The following is a 20,699-nucleotide window of genomic DNA, read 5'->3' on the forward strand; positions in this document are numbered from 1 at the left end:
ACTTCACTAGCTGCTCCCAGTAATAGATCCGGTTTGCTCTTCCACATGCAGTTATTGTAGACGATATGTGCATAATGATTCTGTAATGTGTAATGTTTGATCCATAGCCACAGGGTAAAACTGTTAAAGGCCTGTTTTGCCGGGAAAGAGAATAATAATTGAGAGACATGAAGACATCTCGAGTCTCTAGTTGTGCTTTTATCAGGCGGAATGGTTGTGGAGGTTTTAGGAACGGGGAGTCTTTGTATATGTGTGAAATATGTGAGCTCTTCAGCTTCAATACTTCATGACAGCTTCAGAATCAGACCAGTGAGCCACTCTGGCTCATCCTCGCTGTGTAAAGAGGTTTAAGTCCACGTTTATACAGTAAATTTTAACATATTGACATTGTGAAGATACGTTTTGATTTAGGATCTGCTCTGTTAGAGGACACACTGTTAATTACTCAGTGCACTACTGACTCAAGCATGTATAGTGTCTCCCTTCTTTAAATAGACTGTTGGTTATGTAATTATAGACATATATTCCTAAAAAACTCAATATTTGGGTTAAATTTGCATTCTGCTTATTAACCTGGCTTCCAAACCTTAGCACTGATTCCACTGTCACAGTAGAAAATTAAGTCAAACTTAAATATACTCTTCTTTGGTAATTATAGTTTTGAAAAAATATGTCAAGGGTCAAAACAAACATCAAGTGTATATATGAATATAGAATACTTTCTCACTTTCAACTTGTGAAATAAAGCAGCTTGGACAGTGGCTTGAATCAAGACTTTGTCTCTCTATCTAACCTTATAGCATCAGCTTCTCATGTGAAGGGCTCTATGGTTAGTTAGTTATCATATATTATATGAATTGTCTGGTTAGACTTTCAAAATAAAGCTTGCTAACATACAGCTCACTTATTATGACATATAATGGCTTTTGAAATGAGTCTCCTGAGGGAAAGTCCAGTATATGATCCAACCCGACCACCCTTACTACCCCCTGACACAGACTTTTGATGCTGTTCATACCCCTGCACTAAATGGATGCTTCTAGAAGTGCTTTAAACTTAGAAGCACTGGACCACTGACCAGGCTGATTTATTTAACACCTTGGGTCTTAAAACAGCTGAAATATCCCATACACTCTATCCATACAGTAAACTGTTAGTAGAATTATGTTCACTTCCATTGCACTGGGATTGGGACTGGGAGAGAACTGTATAGACAAACATATCATATTACTAGATACTCTGTGTGTGGGTGTCTATGTTTGCAAGTGTATTTAGTGTATATTACAATAACACTTGGTTAGTCACTAAGCAGGAGAACAAGTTGTTACATTGTGAAGAAGCCGCAGGGTCAAGAAACAATCTAAAACATCACGTCTCGCACACTTTAAACAACACACACCTACGCACAGATGCACGCAGGTATTGCTGAAAGAATGTGTTTCTGGAGTTGAGTACACACTGTACTGCTGCGGTATTCAATGCAGGTACTCTAAAGTTACTTTCTCAAGTGGGATGCAGAGGGCAAGGCGTTGCTTTGAAGCCTCTGCAGCAACACAAACATCCAATCGATAACTGTCACTTAAAGGCAGCTCAAAGTGACTGACTACACGCGTGGTGGCAGATAATACTGTGCAGCTGCACACTAATGCGCGCATGCACCACGATGGCTCAGACACACACACAGTATACGCACACAAAAAGCCTGTCGAGATGATATAGACACACATACGTAGTGTATGTACAGACACACAGACTGTCTTTTCTGAGAGGAATAAAGAGAACATGAGCTGCCATATCATATTTCCTGGTCTGGCTCTAACAGGGAGCCTGTCAAGATAAAAAGACCATCTTCAATCAGTTACTACAGGATGGTGCAATGCTACCACTGCTTCTACCCTACTGCAGCCCCAGTGATTCTGCGTGTATGAATGTGTGTGTGTGTGTGTGTGTGTGTGTGTGTGTGTGTGTGTGTGTGTGTGTGTGTGTGTGTGTGTGTGTGTGTGTGTGTGTGTGTGTGTGTGGGTGTGCGTGTGTGTGTGTGTGTGTGTGTGTGTGGGTGTGTGTGTGTGGGTGTGTGTGTGTGTGTGTGTTAGGCAGGGTTCTCCTGAACATGGTCCCCCTGCAGATGTCTAGAACTACAGTAGATGGCACCTCAGGCTTCGCTCCATACAAACGTCTTCAGTGGAGAGTGGAGATAAGGGACTCATTACAATGCCTGTATCGACATATCAATCATCCACGCATCATTCATGCGCCGTCAAATTATGCTAATCCTAATTACTTCTGGGGAAATTACCATTCTTTATCTGCTAATAGTCAGGATTGTTTGGGGTTTCCTACCCACTATATCCACCATCATTTTCCCCAATATTTCCATTTTTCACATTCTCATATTCAGTGCTAATGATCCCATTTTGCACCACATACAATGGAATAATAATGCACTAAGTATGAATAATGAATCAACGACAAGTCACGGAGCATTACAATGGTGTACGGTGCAAACAGCGTAATTGTTTACGTCCTTGTGAGTCATCAAGAAGTGTTCTGAAGCTGCTGGTGCATACAGGTGATTAATCATTGTGGTTACACTTATGTTAATAATTCGTACTTTGCATGTGTAAAAGTGATTATGGTTAATGGAGGAGATAGATGGGCCACTCCATGGACAAATATGCATAACAATGCCTGTAATATGATTCTTATGATTCATGGTGCAGCCGTAGTACTGAATCACGTTCCATCCGGCAGTATGTGCACCGCTTTGACCTCGCTCTGCCACCGAGATGCAGATATACAGTTTGTTTGTACAGGTGCCTTCATGTGAGCTGCAAATACAGTAGAACATAATGCTGAAATGATTTTGCCAAATCATACATTTGTTGATCAGTGGTGAAATAATCACTCAAGTCTTGAAATTGATCAATTGTGTGCCATTTGTCAAGAAAAAAGCCAAGTATTCTTTGGGTCCTGCCTCTCAAATGTGAAAATTGGGGCCACAGCTATGGATCATCTGTTGAGTATCTTTACAAAAATTGTTTAGTCTGTGAAATATCAGGAAAATATGAAAAGTGTGTCATTTCCATCCAAAAGCCACAGATATGCATACACCTAAAACAATTGACTGAGTAATAAATGTCATGTTCACTATTAATCTGCCCATTAATCAATTAATTTTGTTCAGCAGTAGGGTTGTTTTACTCTTTTTTTATCATTGTAAACTGAAAATCTTTGGGTTTCTGAAGAACCGATTTCAGAACCTGAGATACTATAATGTGTATTCATCTCCATTTTATTAAATGCATTTGACGCACTGATTGAGTAGTTAATCTTATAAAAATTATAGGTGAATTGAACCATAATACATAAATAAAAAGCTGCTCATAAAGATTCTATGCTTGTACACTTAAAAATGTCCTTGGGTCAATCTGGGGGTTTCACAAAACCTTTCGCCCTGCAGGCAGGGTGGATGGTGGTTTTGGGAGGCTGCAGTGAGCGGTGCAAACACTGAGGGAGAGCAACAGGGGTTTTAAATAGCGAGATGGCATCCGTGACTAACTGTGGCCAAGTCAAGACCGCCTTGGTCACACTCCAAACCTAGAGGAGAGCATCCTCGCTGGGACTGCATTCCTCTGTCCTCCTACATTTATCCTGCACCACCAGCAGCTGACTGATGATACATTTTGCGGCTACCCTCTAGTAAACCATGTGGTGGTGTGTGTGCGTGAATGGGTTGAATGGGTCTGTACACATGCTTGTGTGTGACCTCCAACTTTCCTGTTTGTGTTTGTGCATGTGTGGGTACGTGAGTAAACAGGGGAAGGATCATTAATCTTTCGGTGGAAGGATCCCGCAGAGAAACATCTGCGATGCATTAATTTTTTTAAAGGTTGCGTATTAAAATGTTAGCTTTGGGTGAGAGACTTCTGACCACATCACTGCTGTCAGAGCATTAACGCCACGGAGAAGTGACAAGTCTTCGGGCCACACTTCCCAAATAATACTCCAGCCTCATCTGCATCTGACATCCTGTAAAATCAGCAAGCGTGGTTTTATCTGCAAACACAGCTTCAAATAAAAATAGTGTTTCTGTGTGAAGCTAAAGAGACGTCAGGGAGATGAGGTAAAATTAAGCAAGCACAGACCCGTGCAAAACGTTTGAAATCACTTTCATGCACCCGCAGATTGCAGCTCTTGGAACTACTCAAAATAAAGATCCCTCATTTACTCGTCCAGTGTCGCCCATCCTCCCTGCCTTGCACTCGGAGACAATACCCATTTGTTGTAAAATAACTCTCAGAGAGGGCTCTTCTGTATTAGACACTGGCAAGGAGATAGCGGTACAGGCAATTAACTTATCAACCCTGCAACATGGATTTATGGCTAAGGCATTCGTCTTGGGCTGAAGCAGGCATCCTATTGGCTGTATTGTATTTCTTGTCATCTGCTCTCGCAGGTGTAGGAGTGTCCTTGTCAGGGAGCTGCAGTCGGGATCTGCAGAGGGCAAAGTGCCAGGGCTCAGGGCCAAGGGAGCGCTACTGGCAGCTCATTGTGCTGAAGACAAACTGTACAGGAGGTTGAAAAATCTAATTCCTCATCCAATATCTGTGCAAATATTATAGATGAGTTCTACAACGGCAATGCATCAACAGGATCTGATGCATATAGTTGTGGAAAGATTGGAGGCACGGCACTGTGGGAACGCAATTTCTCCTTTTCTGTAATTCTTCAGAAACTAATTCTACTGGGACTGCCAACACACCCAGTAGAAATGATCATCATGAAGCCTTTTTGGCAACACTGAAGCAGGGATGAAATGTGGCACACTGTGTCAGATTAACATTTTAACTGCTCAAATATTAAAGTATTTTAACATATGGGTTCACAGTAATGATTTTCTCTCTGTCTCAGCATTTCTTTTCTTCTTCATTTTACTCTTCATCATTTTTTCTCTTCCCCTTCTACTCGCAGTTCTTGTTCGTTAATTAATTCATATGTATTCACACTCATTAGCTATAGCGCAGCACCATATGGCTTCTAGTACACGTTCAGCTCTAGATTCAGCAGGAAAGTTGCAACACTATTTAAAAATGTGAGCGTTTGTTAGAAAAGGAGGCCTATTTATGCTGCAAAAAAGACTTGCATCAAGACAAATTGAGTCTTGTTGCAGAGGACCTAGCTTTTAGCAGTATCTCTGGGCTCTCTAGAGATGCAGATTATCTTCACAGATTCGGCATTCAAAAATAAAGTATTCAGACGTTTAAAGAATATCTACTCATTGCTGCCATTCATCGGTTTAACGTGTCAGAAAACCTTGTGAAACAAAAAAAAGAGAAAAACCAAAACTGTACAGACAACATCTTCATTCAGACGTGCAATTTACTTTCACCGCTCAGGTCTCTGATAGCTTCATCAGCTTGCCAGCTTAAAAAGCAAAACGCCAGCGTGTTTGGTGCAACATGTGAAGAGCACTCAAGAAAGGTTTGAGACCTGAAGGGTGTTAATTACTTGACAAGAGGTTGTTAAATTGAGACCTGTGGCCCAAAAAAAAAAAAAAAAAAAAAAAAACTGAGTGGCTGTACAGAGCCCACACAGGCTCACACATGCAAACCAGCGTGCATCCCCACACACAGCGTAGCATGAACACTCACTGGCAGACAATGCCAGCATACACACACGGCAGCACACACACAACCGCACATGTTAACGTTCTGTATATTCATAGCAAAACACAGACACACACACACGCTTAGGTTAGAATGTCAAACAACCTTGAAGAGCTGCTCATGTCTGTATGGTACCCGCTGGTGTAACATGCCAGCCGCAGTATAAGCCCATCCCTATACAAAGAGCAGGTGCAGCTCTTCTCTCACACTTCTCTTTCACGTCACCTATAGAGTGTCTTAAAATATCTGCTCCCCCATCATTCAAATTACACCTGGGGATCACTAACTTCAGTATTCGTGCTGGATACCATCTTGCATACAGCCATGTTATCCCCATTTGAGCGGCCGCTGTAATATGCAATGCAATCATGTCGGGTTCTTGGGGCCTGAAAGCGCCACCAGCGAGATGATATGATGGGCCTAATATTTGAACTGAGGCTGGATCGATGAAAATCAAGCACACAAAATCTCCAGGTAGAGACAAACATTAAAGTCCGGACAAAGACAAAGTGGCCCATTCCTCTGAACAACTACGTAGCCCATTTCCTTCTTGCATCTGTTAGTCATTCATGAGGAACGGCCCGGCCGCCCCCAGCTAGCCTTCCTCTTCACTGTGGTTATGATTTATGCCTTCCTTAACTAATCAAGGGAATGATCATCAGTCAGGGGACGTGCGAGGGGCCAGGGCCTTGGCAGGTCAGTGGAAGGCCATTTCTTGCACTGTGGTTCCCCTGCCATCCGCGGGTTGGGTCCAGGATAAGAGATGACTGGGGGTACGCCCCCTCACCTTCCGCCAGTGCCCTCTGAGGCATTTGTCAACACACAAGACAAAGTGGGAGCTTTGGGGATGTGTTTTGTAAAAATAGACTGAGCCACTGACCAGAGAAAAAAGCAACGGCGGTGACAAAAATCAGCAACAGACGTTCCCAAGAGTCTGTTTGTGCTTTGGTGAAATTCACTACATATTTTTCTGTCTTTGTTTGGACCCAGAAGACACACAGTCAACACTAATACTGCAGAAGTGAACAAATTCCCCAAATTGGCAATGGAACCTCTGTGCTCTTGGGAAACCTTGGCCGATTTTGACCCTCAATTCTGTGTCTCCTGGATTTCAACTTGTCGCAGCCTCTGCCGCACACACGCATTCATTAAGAATACACACACATAGACATAGACGACCACACTGCATGCAAAAACAGCACAGGAAGTGGCGGGCGTACAAAAGGTCAGAGCTTAAGGAATGCAGAGCTGATGGCCCCGGCTGCTTCTATTTACGACAAACTTGGCCATTTTTAGCATGCGTGTTTGTGTGTGTATGTGATTGTTGGGTGCCAACAAAGGCTGTGGGTGTTATCCAATGAGGGTCTGCATGCTGAATCTGTCGAAATCAATGTGATTATCCCTCAGCTATTGCTAATTAGAGTCATTAATACGCAGCGCAAGCAGGAAACGGCGAGCGCTTTCTCTCCTCTCTCCTTCAGCCGATCTCTCCTCTCTGGAATGGCTTTGAGGGAACGGAGGCATTTGGAAAAGGTCCGTTGTTGGCCACACTTCAGTCGAGATTCTCATCTGCACATAATTCACTTTCAAAGGGCAGAGGGGGCGGCAAAGAGAATCCTTAATTGCGCCAGCACCGTGTACAACATAGACAAATGTTTATATCTCAGCCCTCTAATGAGAAACCAATAACGGATGCAAAAAGCACTCTCTGCCTTTTCTCTCAACCCCCCCCAGCCCTCCACCCACCCCGCCCTACCCCAAATACACAGATACACATGCACATGACAATGAAAAACAGGCCTTTTTGGAGAGCGTCACCTCATTCATCAATAGCCCTTATGCTCAGAGTCATGCAATACTCCACTCAGCCACTGATGCAGCAATAAATCTGTTTTTATAGAATGTAACATTGCCTATATTTCTCCATTAGGCTGATCCTGTGGTAAGGGCAAGGGATGCTTCACATTGTAATGGTCAAGCCTCTGACAGGCTTTTAAATTGCACCATACCGAGGCTGCACATGCAGGCAAGCTCGGCGGAATTGATTCGGTATTCAGAAGGTTCAGCGTGTCCACATCTTAAGGGATCGAACGCAAGGACATTCTGCTGTAAATCTGTTGTAACTACAGTTATTTTCCCAGTGGGTATTCAATCAAACATACATGTTGCTTTAATCTTTACGATCAAATGTTTGGATACTTCAAAACAGGCTGTAAATTTGTCGGGACAAAAAAAGGAAGTTATCGTGCTTTACATCAAGTCAGCCACACAATGGAGTAAAGGCTATGGTAATTCTTTCAAGATGTGACTTTATGTAATGCCCTTGTGAGTTTTTAGCATCCCCATACAAAAAATGGATGGCAAGTTACAGGGCACAACAACAAACTGCCAAACACACAGCCACAAGAGACTATCATCTCATCTCATCTATCTCCCACAATTCAGTGCGGTGGTCCGTCACGGCAGCGTGCCAGTCGGGCCGGTGAATCTCGGCGCAGCCTTATCTCCCCGTGGTTGAGGAGGAAACGGAGGTCCTTTAAAGGGCTGAGGTCATTTCCTCTGCCTCCGGGCTCTGGCAGGAAAAATAAAATGTCTCCATTCGGTCAGCCCTGCTTTATTTCAAATGCCGCCGCCGCCTTTTAAGAGGCCCTTGTGGGCACGGATGGCAAATGAGTGGTTTTGGGTTCTCGCAGTCAGTTCCTTTTCTCTCTCCCTCTGCCATCCTCAATCCCCCACTCCATCTGTGATGCAAACCCCAAATCTCTTCAGTATTTCTACAGTTAATGTGAAAGTGCAGAGACAGATATATAGGTAGATGGAGTATGAGAGCGAGGGAGAGAAAAAAAAAAAAAACAGAGACAAAGAGGGAGGGAGAAGCGAGTGTGAGAGTGCGGAGGAGCATGAGAGTGAGAGAGATGAAGAGCTGAATGCCTCCTCTTACCCACAGCGCTCAACAGCCCTAAAGCCCTTCCACAACTTCCTGTTCCCATTTCTCTCTGAACTGGTCTACATCCAAAACATGTGTGTGTGTGTATTTATCGGCTTGCATGCTTCTGTTGCGTACCCCTTTGTGTGAGTGCCTGGAAGCCTGTGTGTGTGTGTGTGTGTGTGTGTGTGTGTGTGTGTAGTCATAGAGTAAGGTAGGGAGCGAAGGAGTGAGTCAGCGCTGGGAAGAAAGAGAGGCTCAGTGAAAAAGGCCTGCGTGGTGGAGGAGAGCAGCCAGAACAGGCAGACAGGCAGGCGGGCAGGCACACATGCTGTGATGTTGGAGAGAGGATTGATAGATCTGCTGCATGGCCACTGCTGCTGCAAGAGCCGAGCGCACCTCAGGCAGATGGATGGGGAGTGCGTGCGGGGGTACGATTAGTCTTTGTGTGTGCCCTTTGTGTTTGAGTGCGTGGGAGAGGTGTATTACATGGTCTTAGAGTGTAGTTTTTTTTGTGATGTGGTACTTCAAACCAGGCTCTACAGTACTTGCAAACACTTGTGTACTGAGGGGAAACGTATAGATGGATGTATGGTAGCGAGGAGACAATGTGCGTCCGTGTTTGCGCGTGGGCTCCGCGCCTGTTGGTGTACGAACGCATGCACACGAAGAAAAAAAAAAAGTCCACATTTCCCTAACACCTGACCTGTAAGCACAGAAAGCGTCGTCGCTGTTTTTCTGCTTTTTCCACAACAGCGAGCCTCCACTCCCACGCTCACAACTCCATCTCGCATTTCATCCAGCTTCCTATCATCTCTCTCACGCTCAGTCTCATTCCATGCACAGGTGTTTTATCAACGTAACAAATAAAACGCTTCGGCTACAGGAAGACCTTCATCAGCTGGAAACCTTTACATATTAATACATGGTAAAATCATTTACCTGGCATACAGGTTCATAGTGTAGATGCATGGTGGCATGATTTGTAAAGGATATTGCACTGCTACTATTTTTACAGATAGGGCACAAATTGCGTCAATTTAGTCATATGAGTCACTTTATTCAATTTAGTGGGAATGGTAATTTCTGCAAAATAGAAAAATTATGATGTAATGATTTTAGCTAGGATCAAGCATATCCCCTTACATCTGGAGAATATGATTTGTAGACCTGGCCATCTCTGTAGCTCCACCATGCTTAATTCATAATCACATGTTGTGAATAATTTTAGGTCAAATCAATTCAGTCGTTTCAATTACATTTTGATGTATTGTTTAGCTTTAAACTGAAAGTGCATGATATATAGATTGCACCATGTACACAGGAGTGCATCTTTTTTGACTACAGATAATACAGAATTTGTGTTTTAAAGTAGTCTACCAGGAATGTGTGCCTGTACAGATTTAATTGTCCAATTAAGCATCTTGCCAGATTTCATCATACTGTAGAATAAACGTTTAAAAAGTTTCAACTTTATTACATGGCTACCTTGCATTTTCTCTTTTTTTTTTCCTGCCAGAGACATTTGCATCAGTGCCCACGCAAGACACACTGAAAAGCCTTGTCTGCACTTGTAAGACATTTTTGTGAATTATTATCTACCCTACTCCCAGAATAAACAATATCGAAGATATGGTGTTCATAAAATAAAGGATATATTATCCCAAGAGAGTGTAATCATACCCTACTATTACATGTTTTAGAAAGGATTTTATTAAGTACAAAGTCAAACTAAACCAAAAGTTTCTGAATTCAATAACTTAAGGCGTGGTAAATACAAAAGCATAGCAGAGAAGTTAGTCAGCGAGTTCGAGATACCCTCTTGTTTTCCTCGGGCTGACTGTCGATCTCTGACTGGTCCTGACCTCTCCTCTATCCCATTTTTCTCACGTTGTTTTGGCAGTGTGCTCACTGAGCTGAGCTAAACACAAATAACAAGAGTAGGAGGAGAGGTGGTGGAGCAAGAGAGGAGACAGAGGAGAGGGATGCTCGCTGCGTGACGGTGGCACGTGGTGATAAGCTGCCGCTCTGACATTTAAACAAGTGTCAGGGTCAGGGGGTCAGATGAGTGGAAACAATGCGTGACTGGATCAGGGCGATGTGCCTATTTGGCTTTGTTACCGAGAGCGCAGATGCACGCCAGCCCATCAGGCTTCAATAACACTGGCTTGGCTGGTTTACGCTTTGATACCTGCTCACCTTTCAGGAGATAGTGAGATATGTACGAGAGAGGTTTGATGTTGTAGCAGCAGAAATTAGCTCTTTGTGCAGTTTCTCTCATCATCGCGGTGCCTTTCAAACGCTAAAGAACTATTATTGTCTCTTGAAGGTCACTCAGCTCTTCTCCTCACACTCTTTCTTCTCCGTCTCCATGCTGTCCACCTCCCTCTCTCACTGGGTGCAGAGCAGGACCATCCTTTCCACTCCTGAAGTATGTCTGCTTATATTTGCTTCTTGGCATCTCAGCAGTGCTGCATTCCAGGAGGGTGACTTATGGGAAACACTGTCTTCCACAAAACACAGCGCTAAGCTGAGCTGGTGTTTCTGTGCGGTGCATTGCTCAGGTCAGCGAGACACAGAGAGGGATAACCTGTGGTTGAGGACAGTCTGTTTCTTTCATCGCAGAAATCGAAAGGTTTACCTTCTCTTCTTTTTTCCTCTCTTTTTCTAGTCTGAATCATCTGAACCTCCCTCCTCTCTGTCTTTCGCCTCTTTAATCCATCCTGTGCTTTGTCCTGTGACCTGTGGATACACCCTTCCCACTAACATGCATCCAGTCTTGTCTTTAATAGCCTGTAGGACTCACAAAAAGGACCTGTCAAGATAATCAGCCCATTTTTTTTCCTATACTCTAAAAGGCAGAGGTTCTTTTCCACAACACTTTGACCCTGAGCATGCCTGGCAGGATAAACTCAGGTGTGGAGCAGGGTTAAGAAGGCGGCTTCACCTTGAAAGGCCACACTTCTGAGCCCGGGAAACCACAAAAAGCAATTAAAAGTATTGATGGAACTTCAATAGCTCTTAAACAGTGCTGCCAGACACCTCGGGGCAAGTAGCACACTAATCTTTTTTTTTCCCCCTCATCCCTCTATCGCACTGCATTCTCTCTCTCTCTCTCTCTCTCTCTCTCTCTCTCTCTCTCTCTCTCTCACTTTCAATCTGTCCTCACTGAAGCTGGTCTTGATCATTACCAACTGATTGCAATACAAAGACATATAAAGAGAAGGCGTGAAATGTGTTTACAGCCGTGCAAAGGTAGGTGGCTGAGGTGAAAACAAAGCCAAGACCCTGAGATGGTGAGTGTGACAATGATAGCAATTAAAGTTTATCTAATCCCAACTAGCTTGTTAGCCCTCTAATTGGTCCGGCACGCGTGTATGTTCAAGCATGTAAATGCGTGTGGCTTGTGTGCTCCAGAAACAATTTCAAATGAGTTGCTAATGCTGTCGCTGCGTGTGCGCACCATTTAGTGTGCAGGCACTAATGGACATTTAACAGAAACACTCTCTCCAAAAGATTGTCTTCCATATGACAAAACAGGAAATTGAAGAAGAGATAGGGAGGGGCTGAAGCAGTGGCTGCCTGCTTATCCTCCAGAGGAGTGCAGCAGCATCCAAGAGCAGGTTGTTTACTCGAAGCCTTCATGCAGCGTTAAGCCGGCTACTCACTAAATTGCTGATTTACAGCGCAAGGTTTCCTCAGCTGATGTCTAAATTTACGTGTGGATTTGGATTGCTGTTGACATAACACAGTCTAAAGAGTGATGGTGCTTGTATACTAAAACAAAGTGGCTTCACAAAACAGACAAAGTAAAGATTTACCTTTGCACTGGTTGGTGTTCTTATCCAGAATGGCCTTGGTTGACACTATTTTTCCATACCTGTAAAGACAGAGAAACAAAGTTCAGTGTTTTTAGACTCAGAATGACCTCCAGAACCTTTTGGCTACAGAGTAGTAGACTAAAATTGCTGTCCTGTGGAGAAGGTAGATGTCTAATTTTCCCAACTCTCTGCCATTTAGTTGCAACTAGCAGTTTTCAAAGTCACACAAATGTCAAAAGCGAGTGGGAAGAGAAATCACTTTAGGTTAATAACATTATGTTTATGGCTGACTTCAAACAAATGTGCAGCCCTCTGACAGTTGAGCAAGTCATTGAACATTTTCTATCAACTAGTCAATCTTTTAAAGTGATTCGGAATTCTGATTGTTGAGGTTAATTCTCAGTTAATTTCTGCTCATTATGTCATCGTTGTGGCCTCCTTGTGAAACTGAAAGTATTGCATTTCACTGCTCCTCAGTTCTGCATGCACAGTTGGTCATTCTGAGTTTTTGGGAATTGAAAGACTGACCTCACTGACTGACTGACAGTGACTTATTCTATCTGCTTGTCTCAGCTAAAACTGCAACATGCTGAGTTGTGTGCAAGCCAAGAAGCACTGTGAGTACAGTATGTGTGTGTGCCAATCTGCATGCGTACATACACTGTATGTATACGTATGTGTGAGCATGTGCGCTCACGCTCCCTTGATTACACAATTACACTTCTGTTGCAATGTATACATGTCTGTGTATAAATACATAAACGGGAACAATTCCCTGTGCGTTGAGCGGGCATCACAATGAGTGAGCCGAGGACAGACAGTTGTGCTCTGAACGTTCACACTCACACACACCACCACGCACTCATAAACACACACATACACGCACGCACGCACACACGCATTCTGTAGGGAAGAAGCAGTGGTGCATCCCGGCCCATATTTCACCAGCAGGGGATAATTGTGCCATTTCTCAACGAGTGGCGGAGACTCTATTTACTGCATGCTGCGGTGGGGTGGGTGGTGGATATGAACTGATGAGCTCCGAGAGGAAAACTACCAGCTCGCACACACAAATACAGATACCACATGAGTACACACACACACACACACACACACACACACACACATACAGTGTACAAATATGCGCACACAGGAACAGCACTCACCAATCAGCAGATTGTCTCTCTTCCGCAGATAAACAGGCCATTTTAGCTATAGGGATCCATAATCTAGTGCAACAGAAAAGGCCTAACGTGGAATGTTTGATCATACTGAGACAATCTCAAGCATAAGTACACAAGATGAACATGGAACAGTGAGTGTTCATTTGATTAGAGAGCATGCAGAGCTGGGTTAGCAACTGCAGCATTTCAGATTTTCGCAGAGAAGTGGCAACTGGGACTTGGAAATAAAAATTGGACCAGAGGGTTTATAATCCTCAATCATGGTAGGTTTAATACAGGTATAGGATGAAGACATATACTAAGATTTAAGGTTTATTTCATGGAGAAACTATTACCACTAAAGGCACAGTTTGAGATACTGTGTTGATATTATATTGATTTATTACCAAGCTCTTTACGTAAGCCCTGGATCTAGCTAGATTTTTTGTTTCTGTTTATCTGCACACAGGTGTCTGCCCCTGTTTCAGTATGTAAGTGAAAAATTTGTATGCTTTCAGTCTGGGAAGCAGTTAAAAAGCTCAGTGCTTTTGGCACAATTTGGGGGAAAGTTCTCATTAAAACTTTGTTTGGACGTGGGGGAAGCGGGCGACAGTAGCTTTCCAATGCCAACTCATCACTGCTTGCCTCATTAAATGTTAAAGATGGCTCATCAATGCATCCTTTCCGCGATCCAAATACACACCACAAAGACACTGCAGCGAGATGAAAAGGCAAGGTGGAAGGAGCCAGCTTTGTGCCCATAATGGAGTCATATTGGAGACGGATGGAGAATGTGATCAGCATGTTCATGTATGTGGCGTGTGTGAGTGTGTGTGTGTGGCTGTGGCTGTGGACGACCCTGCTGGCGCCTCCTTCCCCTCTCTGCCAGCCAGGCCTGGGGAGGCTTTGATGTGACAGAGGCAGTCCCTGTGAAGCACAGGTTTAACACTGTGATGCTGTGGCCGGGATGCAGAGCCTGTCTCCACTAATCCTATTTCAATCACTCTCGCAGCCTCTTATCTCTGACTCCGCTGGCCCTCGGCCCTCCCTCCTCCTCACAAATCTTCTCCTCTCCCCCTCTCTCTCCCTCTCTCTCTCTATATCTATATATCTTTGTCTCTTAATGTCTCTTTACCATCCTCTCCATTTATCTTTCCTGCATTGTACCCTTCACTCATCTCCTTTTGTCTTCTCCCTTCCTCCTCACTCCTAATAGGAGTCCCATGGCAATCATTCTGATGCAATATCGTATCAACCCAAAGATGCCAGAAATGAAACCGCCGTGGAAAAAAAAGGCTTTATGAGCTATTTCAGGCTGATGAAAATGCACAAATTGTGGTGGATGTAAAACATGTCATCCGTTTGACAGATGTCTGGGCACTGAAATGTGATAAAACTGAAGCTGAGCCGAAAGCTCGGCTATGTTTTTTAAGAGGGCAGCTGCAAGCGCACGAGTGACATCCCTGCGCTGCGTTCCTCTCGTTTCTCACTCTCTTGCTGGATGAAACGACCCAGGCGGATTCCATTTCCGTCATCAGAGCTCGGAGAGTGAAGTGGCTTTTTGCTGTACGTGGGAAGGGAGAGAGAGCTGGCCAGAACCACAGCACGTCACTGTGGTGTTGCTGCTACACAGGAAAGCACAGCGCTGTAAAGGATGGACGGACCACCCAAGTGTGGTTCTGAGACCTTGGCCTCAGGCTTTGGACACACTCTCCAAAGGTCTTCGACTGTGTGTGTGTGTGTGTGTGTGTGTGTGTGTGTGTGTGTGTGTCAAATGCTGAACAGTAGGTAGTCAAAACCTAAACTAGGATCTAAGACTCTCTGAAAGTCTTTGTTTATCAGTATGGTGTGTCAATATACTATAACTGCATAAGACTGTCCATCTGTTCCCGCAGATGATGACTTGAACATACAGCTTGTACCATTTGAGCAAACAGGTTCCCACTGTCTGATGGAACGAAAAGAAGAACAGAGGGGAGATTCTGGCATCTACATAGTCTCAAAACCTGCAGGCATTAAAAACCAGGTACGTGTGGCGTCCGTCAAGTTGAATTTGGAGACTTTGTAGACAGGGAAAAGACAGTGGCTGATGACGAACCATCTTTGATTTAAACACCCCCCAGTTGAAAGCTTTTGCAAGGTGATGCTAGGTCAAACAGGCTATTTAGCTAGCAAAAACAAAGCATTAAGCCTATAGTGCATTCAATCAACAAAATAAGCACCTTACCAAGATAAATGTGGGATATTATCTGAAGATGTTAACTCAGGCCCAATCCCATTTCCAATTTTACCCCAACTCTTTGTGTTCAAGTGCTTCCTTGCCATCCACAACAGACTTAGAAAGGATAGTGGATAAAATCCCATCCCTACATTTAAATGTGAAAGTGTACAACTGAGGGATAGAGCCAAACCGTGAGGACAGGGGATGTATATGGATTGGGCTTTTGTGTGAGACTAAGGCGAAATTCTCTGATATGATTTTGTCTGGTTGATGCAATGTTATCAAAATGGTCGTGTTCACAGGCAACTGTCTGTCTTCAACCATGTCAGCCATCAAACCAAACAGCCACTCAAAAGTCATTGCACTTTCTATTCCATATTTGCCTCCAAGGTCTCAGAAGCGTTCAGCTCAGCTTCTGAACAGTTCTGTGTACGCACCTGATTTTTAGCTGCACAGGTTTTAGGACTAATTAAACATTTTAAAAGGGATGAAAACTGAACACATGCAGAGATAGGGTTAGGCTTCACTGTGTTTAACTGAATTGCCTATAAGCAGCAGAATGCTTCAGGCGCTTTCAGCACATTTGCAGCACCTGTGTGGGGGGGATGAGGCAGGTGCAAAAGGCACAATGTGGAGAACAATAACTTGGATGTATCATCTCTTCCTGTAGGCCTTTATGCTGAATAATTAGCATAATGTAGATACTGTAGCTGAAAAAGAAAAAAGTGCCACACTAAGATTTCCGCTCATGTAGGAGCAGGTGTAGAGACACCCTCCATCCAGATTTACTATGTGGTCTGAGCTGCAAATATTACCCAGAGGACTTTCATAGACTGCAAAGTCGTTTTTTTAAAAAAAACAAAAACAAAAAAAAAAACATGTGATAGTTATACACCGCTACGCTTTTCAGTGATACAGAGGGGCATTCAAACTGATCATTTCTTACAATTAGTTCATGTAGTGACATTACACCGATTTTCCTACAAGTGAACAACTGTATTATCTGACAAAACAGTAATAATTAGTAAAGAAAGGATGAGCCAATCTCTAGTAAAGAAAACAGGGCTGAGCACGGAGTCTGTCAGCCACTTTCAGCGGAAGAAACAGCCGCAGGCTAAACATCTTAATGATATCAGAGATAAAGTCTTGTTTCCTTGTTGGCAGATTTGGATAGGACGTTGCCAAGTCAGCAATATTTTCCAACCAGTAGTATGTTACAGATGTACATTTTTTAAAACATATTTTTACATATGGTGAAAATTCCACCTTTTCGTCAAGGTAACATTTTTTTTAAGATGTGATTTATTTTGTTGAGCCTTTGATGCTATTGCAAGAGACAGGTGTCACTGTGGCAGACACACAGAAAGGACAAAGTGGAGGAAAAGAGATGGGTAAGAAACATGACTTCTTTATACTTTCATATCAAAGATGAAAAAGGAGAAACAGGATGCAAGAAAGAGCAAAATATAAAGAGGGTGACAGATGGATGGCAAAAACAGCACGTACCCAAACTCAGCGGCAACACAACATTCACACAACTGAGTCGGAAAAACAAAGATACAGAATGTTGTGGGAAATTTGAATGAGTGTAAACTACACTAAACCCATATATATATATATGTGTGTGTGTGTGTATTGTGTGTGTGTATAAGATGAGTAAGTGAATGTGAAGCCTTGTCAGAGAGAATCAGTAGGAATCATCTCACTGTGTAGAAGCAGTGAGTGGCAGCTGTCCTTGACTGCCGTCTCCAGTCTTACAGCGGCTAACGTGTCCCACAGCTCGCACATCGCGGCGGCTCAGACAGAGGTCAAGACTCATGTCCACCACACGCATCGTTTTGGAAATAAATATCAAAGAGTGGCTTTTTTTTTTTTTTTACTGCGTTGTCGCTGCTTCAGTTGCTATGCGACTACTGGAAATCTGTTTGGATATTGCTAACCTTAAGTACCAAATATATATATATATATGAATATGTTTCTTTATTTTCTATTTTGAATGCTCTCTACTGTGAGAGCAAAGGACACACTGAACTGACAGAGACATAAAGCGGCACAACTGTTGATAGATTTTCCAATCTAATCCAATATTCTGTATTGTTTATTTTGAAATTCAAATCCTGAGCTTGGGTCTTTTTGTGGCAAGTTGCTTTATTGATCAAAGAATTGAAATTTTTTACGAGTTAGAAGTGAACAAATTATTTTATGATCAGTTTTAGTGGCAGCACATTGGTGCATTGTGTGAACTTGAAGATGTCAAAAGAAAATATGGCATCTATGCTAGACATTTTCCAAGAAGGAGGAACATCATGATAGAGGGAGAAAATGCAGAAAGAGCAGCACCGGATATCAAACTTTCAGGAATGAGAAACATTTTTAGAGATAGATAAAATAAAAAAGAAGCCTGCTGGCTAAAAGAAGAAGGCTCATGAAAAGAAAGAAGTAAGAAATTGAGAAAGAAATGAAAAAAAAGCAGACGAACGATGAATATAATGCAGTGAGAGAAATAAACAGAGGAGGGCCAACCTATCCTGATAGACACCTGGCAGGGAGCAGAGCAGCTGTTCCAACACCTCTGAGTTGATATTAGTGACTTCTTTTCATGACCTCTGGGCCTCTGAGCTGACAGTTTGGTGGTAATGGCCTTTATCTATATCCCAGCATGGAACTGCATGGAGACTATGACATGTTTTAGCAAAGTGAGTCCAAAGTCAACCTTCAATATCTCCGTTTTTGTCTCGGCACAAAACCTATGTTGTCTGATAACAGCAAAGGCCTTCCTGACTCGGTGAGTCGAATTACCAGACGTACTGTATCTAATTTAACAGCCAGTATCTATACAATCAATCATTACACACATTTGGAAGAGTACTCCACACTTCTGTTAAAGGAAAATGATGTCGAAATTATAAAAGCATTATGGTATAAATATCAAAACACTGCGCTGGCAAGGATGAGCGGCAATAAATCAAAAAGGCTTCGACAAATTGGATAATTCCTTTTTTGGCTTTAGTACTCTATCTTTCTCTTGGCAGAATGTCATCATGTTTTTTTAGGTGCTGCTGGGATTCCCCCAGTGTTTTGTTAGAGGATTTGCGGTAAACTGGCAAATGCTTTCTTTCAAAACCTTTAACGTCTCTAAATGTGGAAAGCATCTTGGAACAGCCTTAATTGGTGGTTCTTTCTTCTCTGATTTATTCCGCGACAACAAATGTCATACCACTAGACGCGGAAAACATCTAGTACATTAGGGTAACGTAATACGGCAGATTTAATCTGGTCGATTACAAATAACTGAAGCAACACGCAGCTTCCAGTCCATTCATTTTCTACAGATTTAGTGGCGGCGGCTTCTCGGCCAATGTGTCATTGCTCCGTCTGCTGAAGTTGGCCGTGGTCAAACTCTCCGCGGCCATAAGCTGTCATCAACTATTCTGATTTCAATTTTTCCTTATTTCCCCGCTGATGCGATTTCTTTTCAGGGACATTTATTTTACCTGGCAAATGTGAGAGGATGACAAGTTGATTAGAACCATTCAAACTTTACCACCTCTCTACATAATAGAAATAGATTATAGCTGGAAGCAGGAAATATGGCCAACTGGCTCCAGTCAGGTAATTTACAAAGGAAAAGAAGCAATTTAAAAAGTTTGAGCAAGTGTTCAGGATTCATTGTTAGTGAGTTAAATTTAAAACAATTTATCATGGCATTATGGGATTTTCCATGGAAGAAAGTTTTAAAATCCAGATAGCCAGAGAGCCTCCATCAGGTAAATTGTTCCCACAATTTAGTCGGAGCCACTTCGGATGAGACTGGATCAATCTGCTTAGTCTGGTCCATTTGTAACTTCTCCAAATGTATTCCATTAATGTCTTGCTATCATGAATAATCAATTACCTGTTCTATTTTATTTTATTAAATCAATACAACACTCTGAATTTTGCCCAAATTATACAATTAATTTGCCACATTTTCTCCTCACCTTTTCTTCTGTGTAAAAATTACTTTAAAATACATCACTTTCTGCAGGCTAGAAATTAGGCAAAGTGAAATTTGGGGAATTTTGTTTGTGTTCAGGGGAGAAAAACAAAAAAATAAGAGAGATTACAAATAAAGAAAAAGTGGAGAGAAAAAAGGACAGAACAAACTACAAGTTGTATAGTATAGGAAACAAGAACAAACAATGCAGACCATGTCTGCAACCAGCACTGACTTCATCGTCGTGAGTCATCATACCAAGTGTGAACAGAGGTCAAAACAGAAGGGGTGTTTGCAAATTGCAAGCCAATTCTAAAAAGCAAAAAACAACTTTGTGTGTTTGCAAAGACTTTCGGTTTAAGTTAAATCTGTGCGCCAAATATGTAGTTGCAGCCCACAACTGATTAGCTTATCTTGGCATAATGGCTGGAAATGGGAGAAAAAGCTGACTGATTAAAGTGTTTCATCTTGTCTGTTTAATAAGTGATTGGGACCTTATTTTGGTGGAGAGCAGTGACTATAGTAGCCGCCTGACATCCTCAAAGCGATGACAAGAGTCCAAGAAGTCACTGCTCTGAGCCAAGAAAAAGTATCCCCCATAAAACTGCAACTTTTTGCTCATTAAACAGAAAAGATAAACACTGGTAATCAGTGAGCTCTAGGGATGCAGCTAGGTGGACGATTGCTACCTCGGGACAGCTTGAAACCTCTGTCACAAGGGGTGATGGTATTTTCCTCTGAAAAAGCCTCTGTAAAATGTAATAAACAGGAAAGATGTTCATCACAGAGACACAGTGCCCAAAATGTGCCTCAGACTGAGCATGAGAAATTGAACTACAGACTTGTGTGTGTTGTAACTGAAAGTGTGCACCATGGAAAGATTAGAGCAACAGTAAGTGATGGCAGGAAGCATTAACCTGTTGTTG

General features: G+C 42.8%; 1 protein-coding gene across 9 annotated transcripts in view; it reads right to left on the minus strand.

Moving 5' to 3' along the window:
- rbms3 (RNA binding motif, single stranded interacting protein) overlaps positions 1–20,699 on the minus strand; it is a 282,075-nt gene that overhangs the window by 127,636 nt on the left and 133,740 nt on the right. For all 9 annotated transcript variants that reach the window (XM_037092868.1, XM_037092870.1, XM_037092866.1 and 6 more), the window contains one exon: positions 12,414–12,472. In XM_037092868.1, the coding sequence (XP_036948763.1) occupies positions 12,414–12,472 (59 nt within the window). The remainder of the gene's footprint in view (positions 1–12,413; positions 12,473–20,699) is intronic.

Source organism: Acanthopagrus latus, chromosome 3, assembly GCF_904848185.1.
Source record: "Acanthopagrus latus isolate v.2019 chromosome 3, fAcaLat1.1, whole genome shotgun sequence".
In the NCBI taxonomy this organism is placed as follows: domain Eukaryota; kingdom Metazoa; phylum Chordata; class Actinopteri; order Spariformes; family Sparidae; genus Acanthopagrus; species Acanthopagrus latus.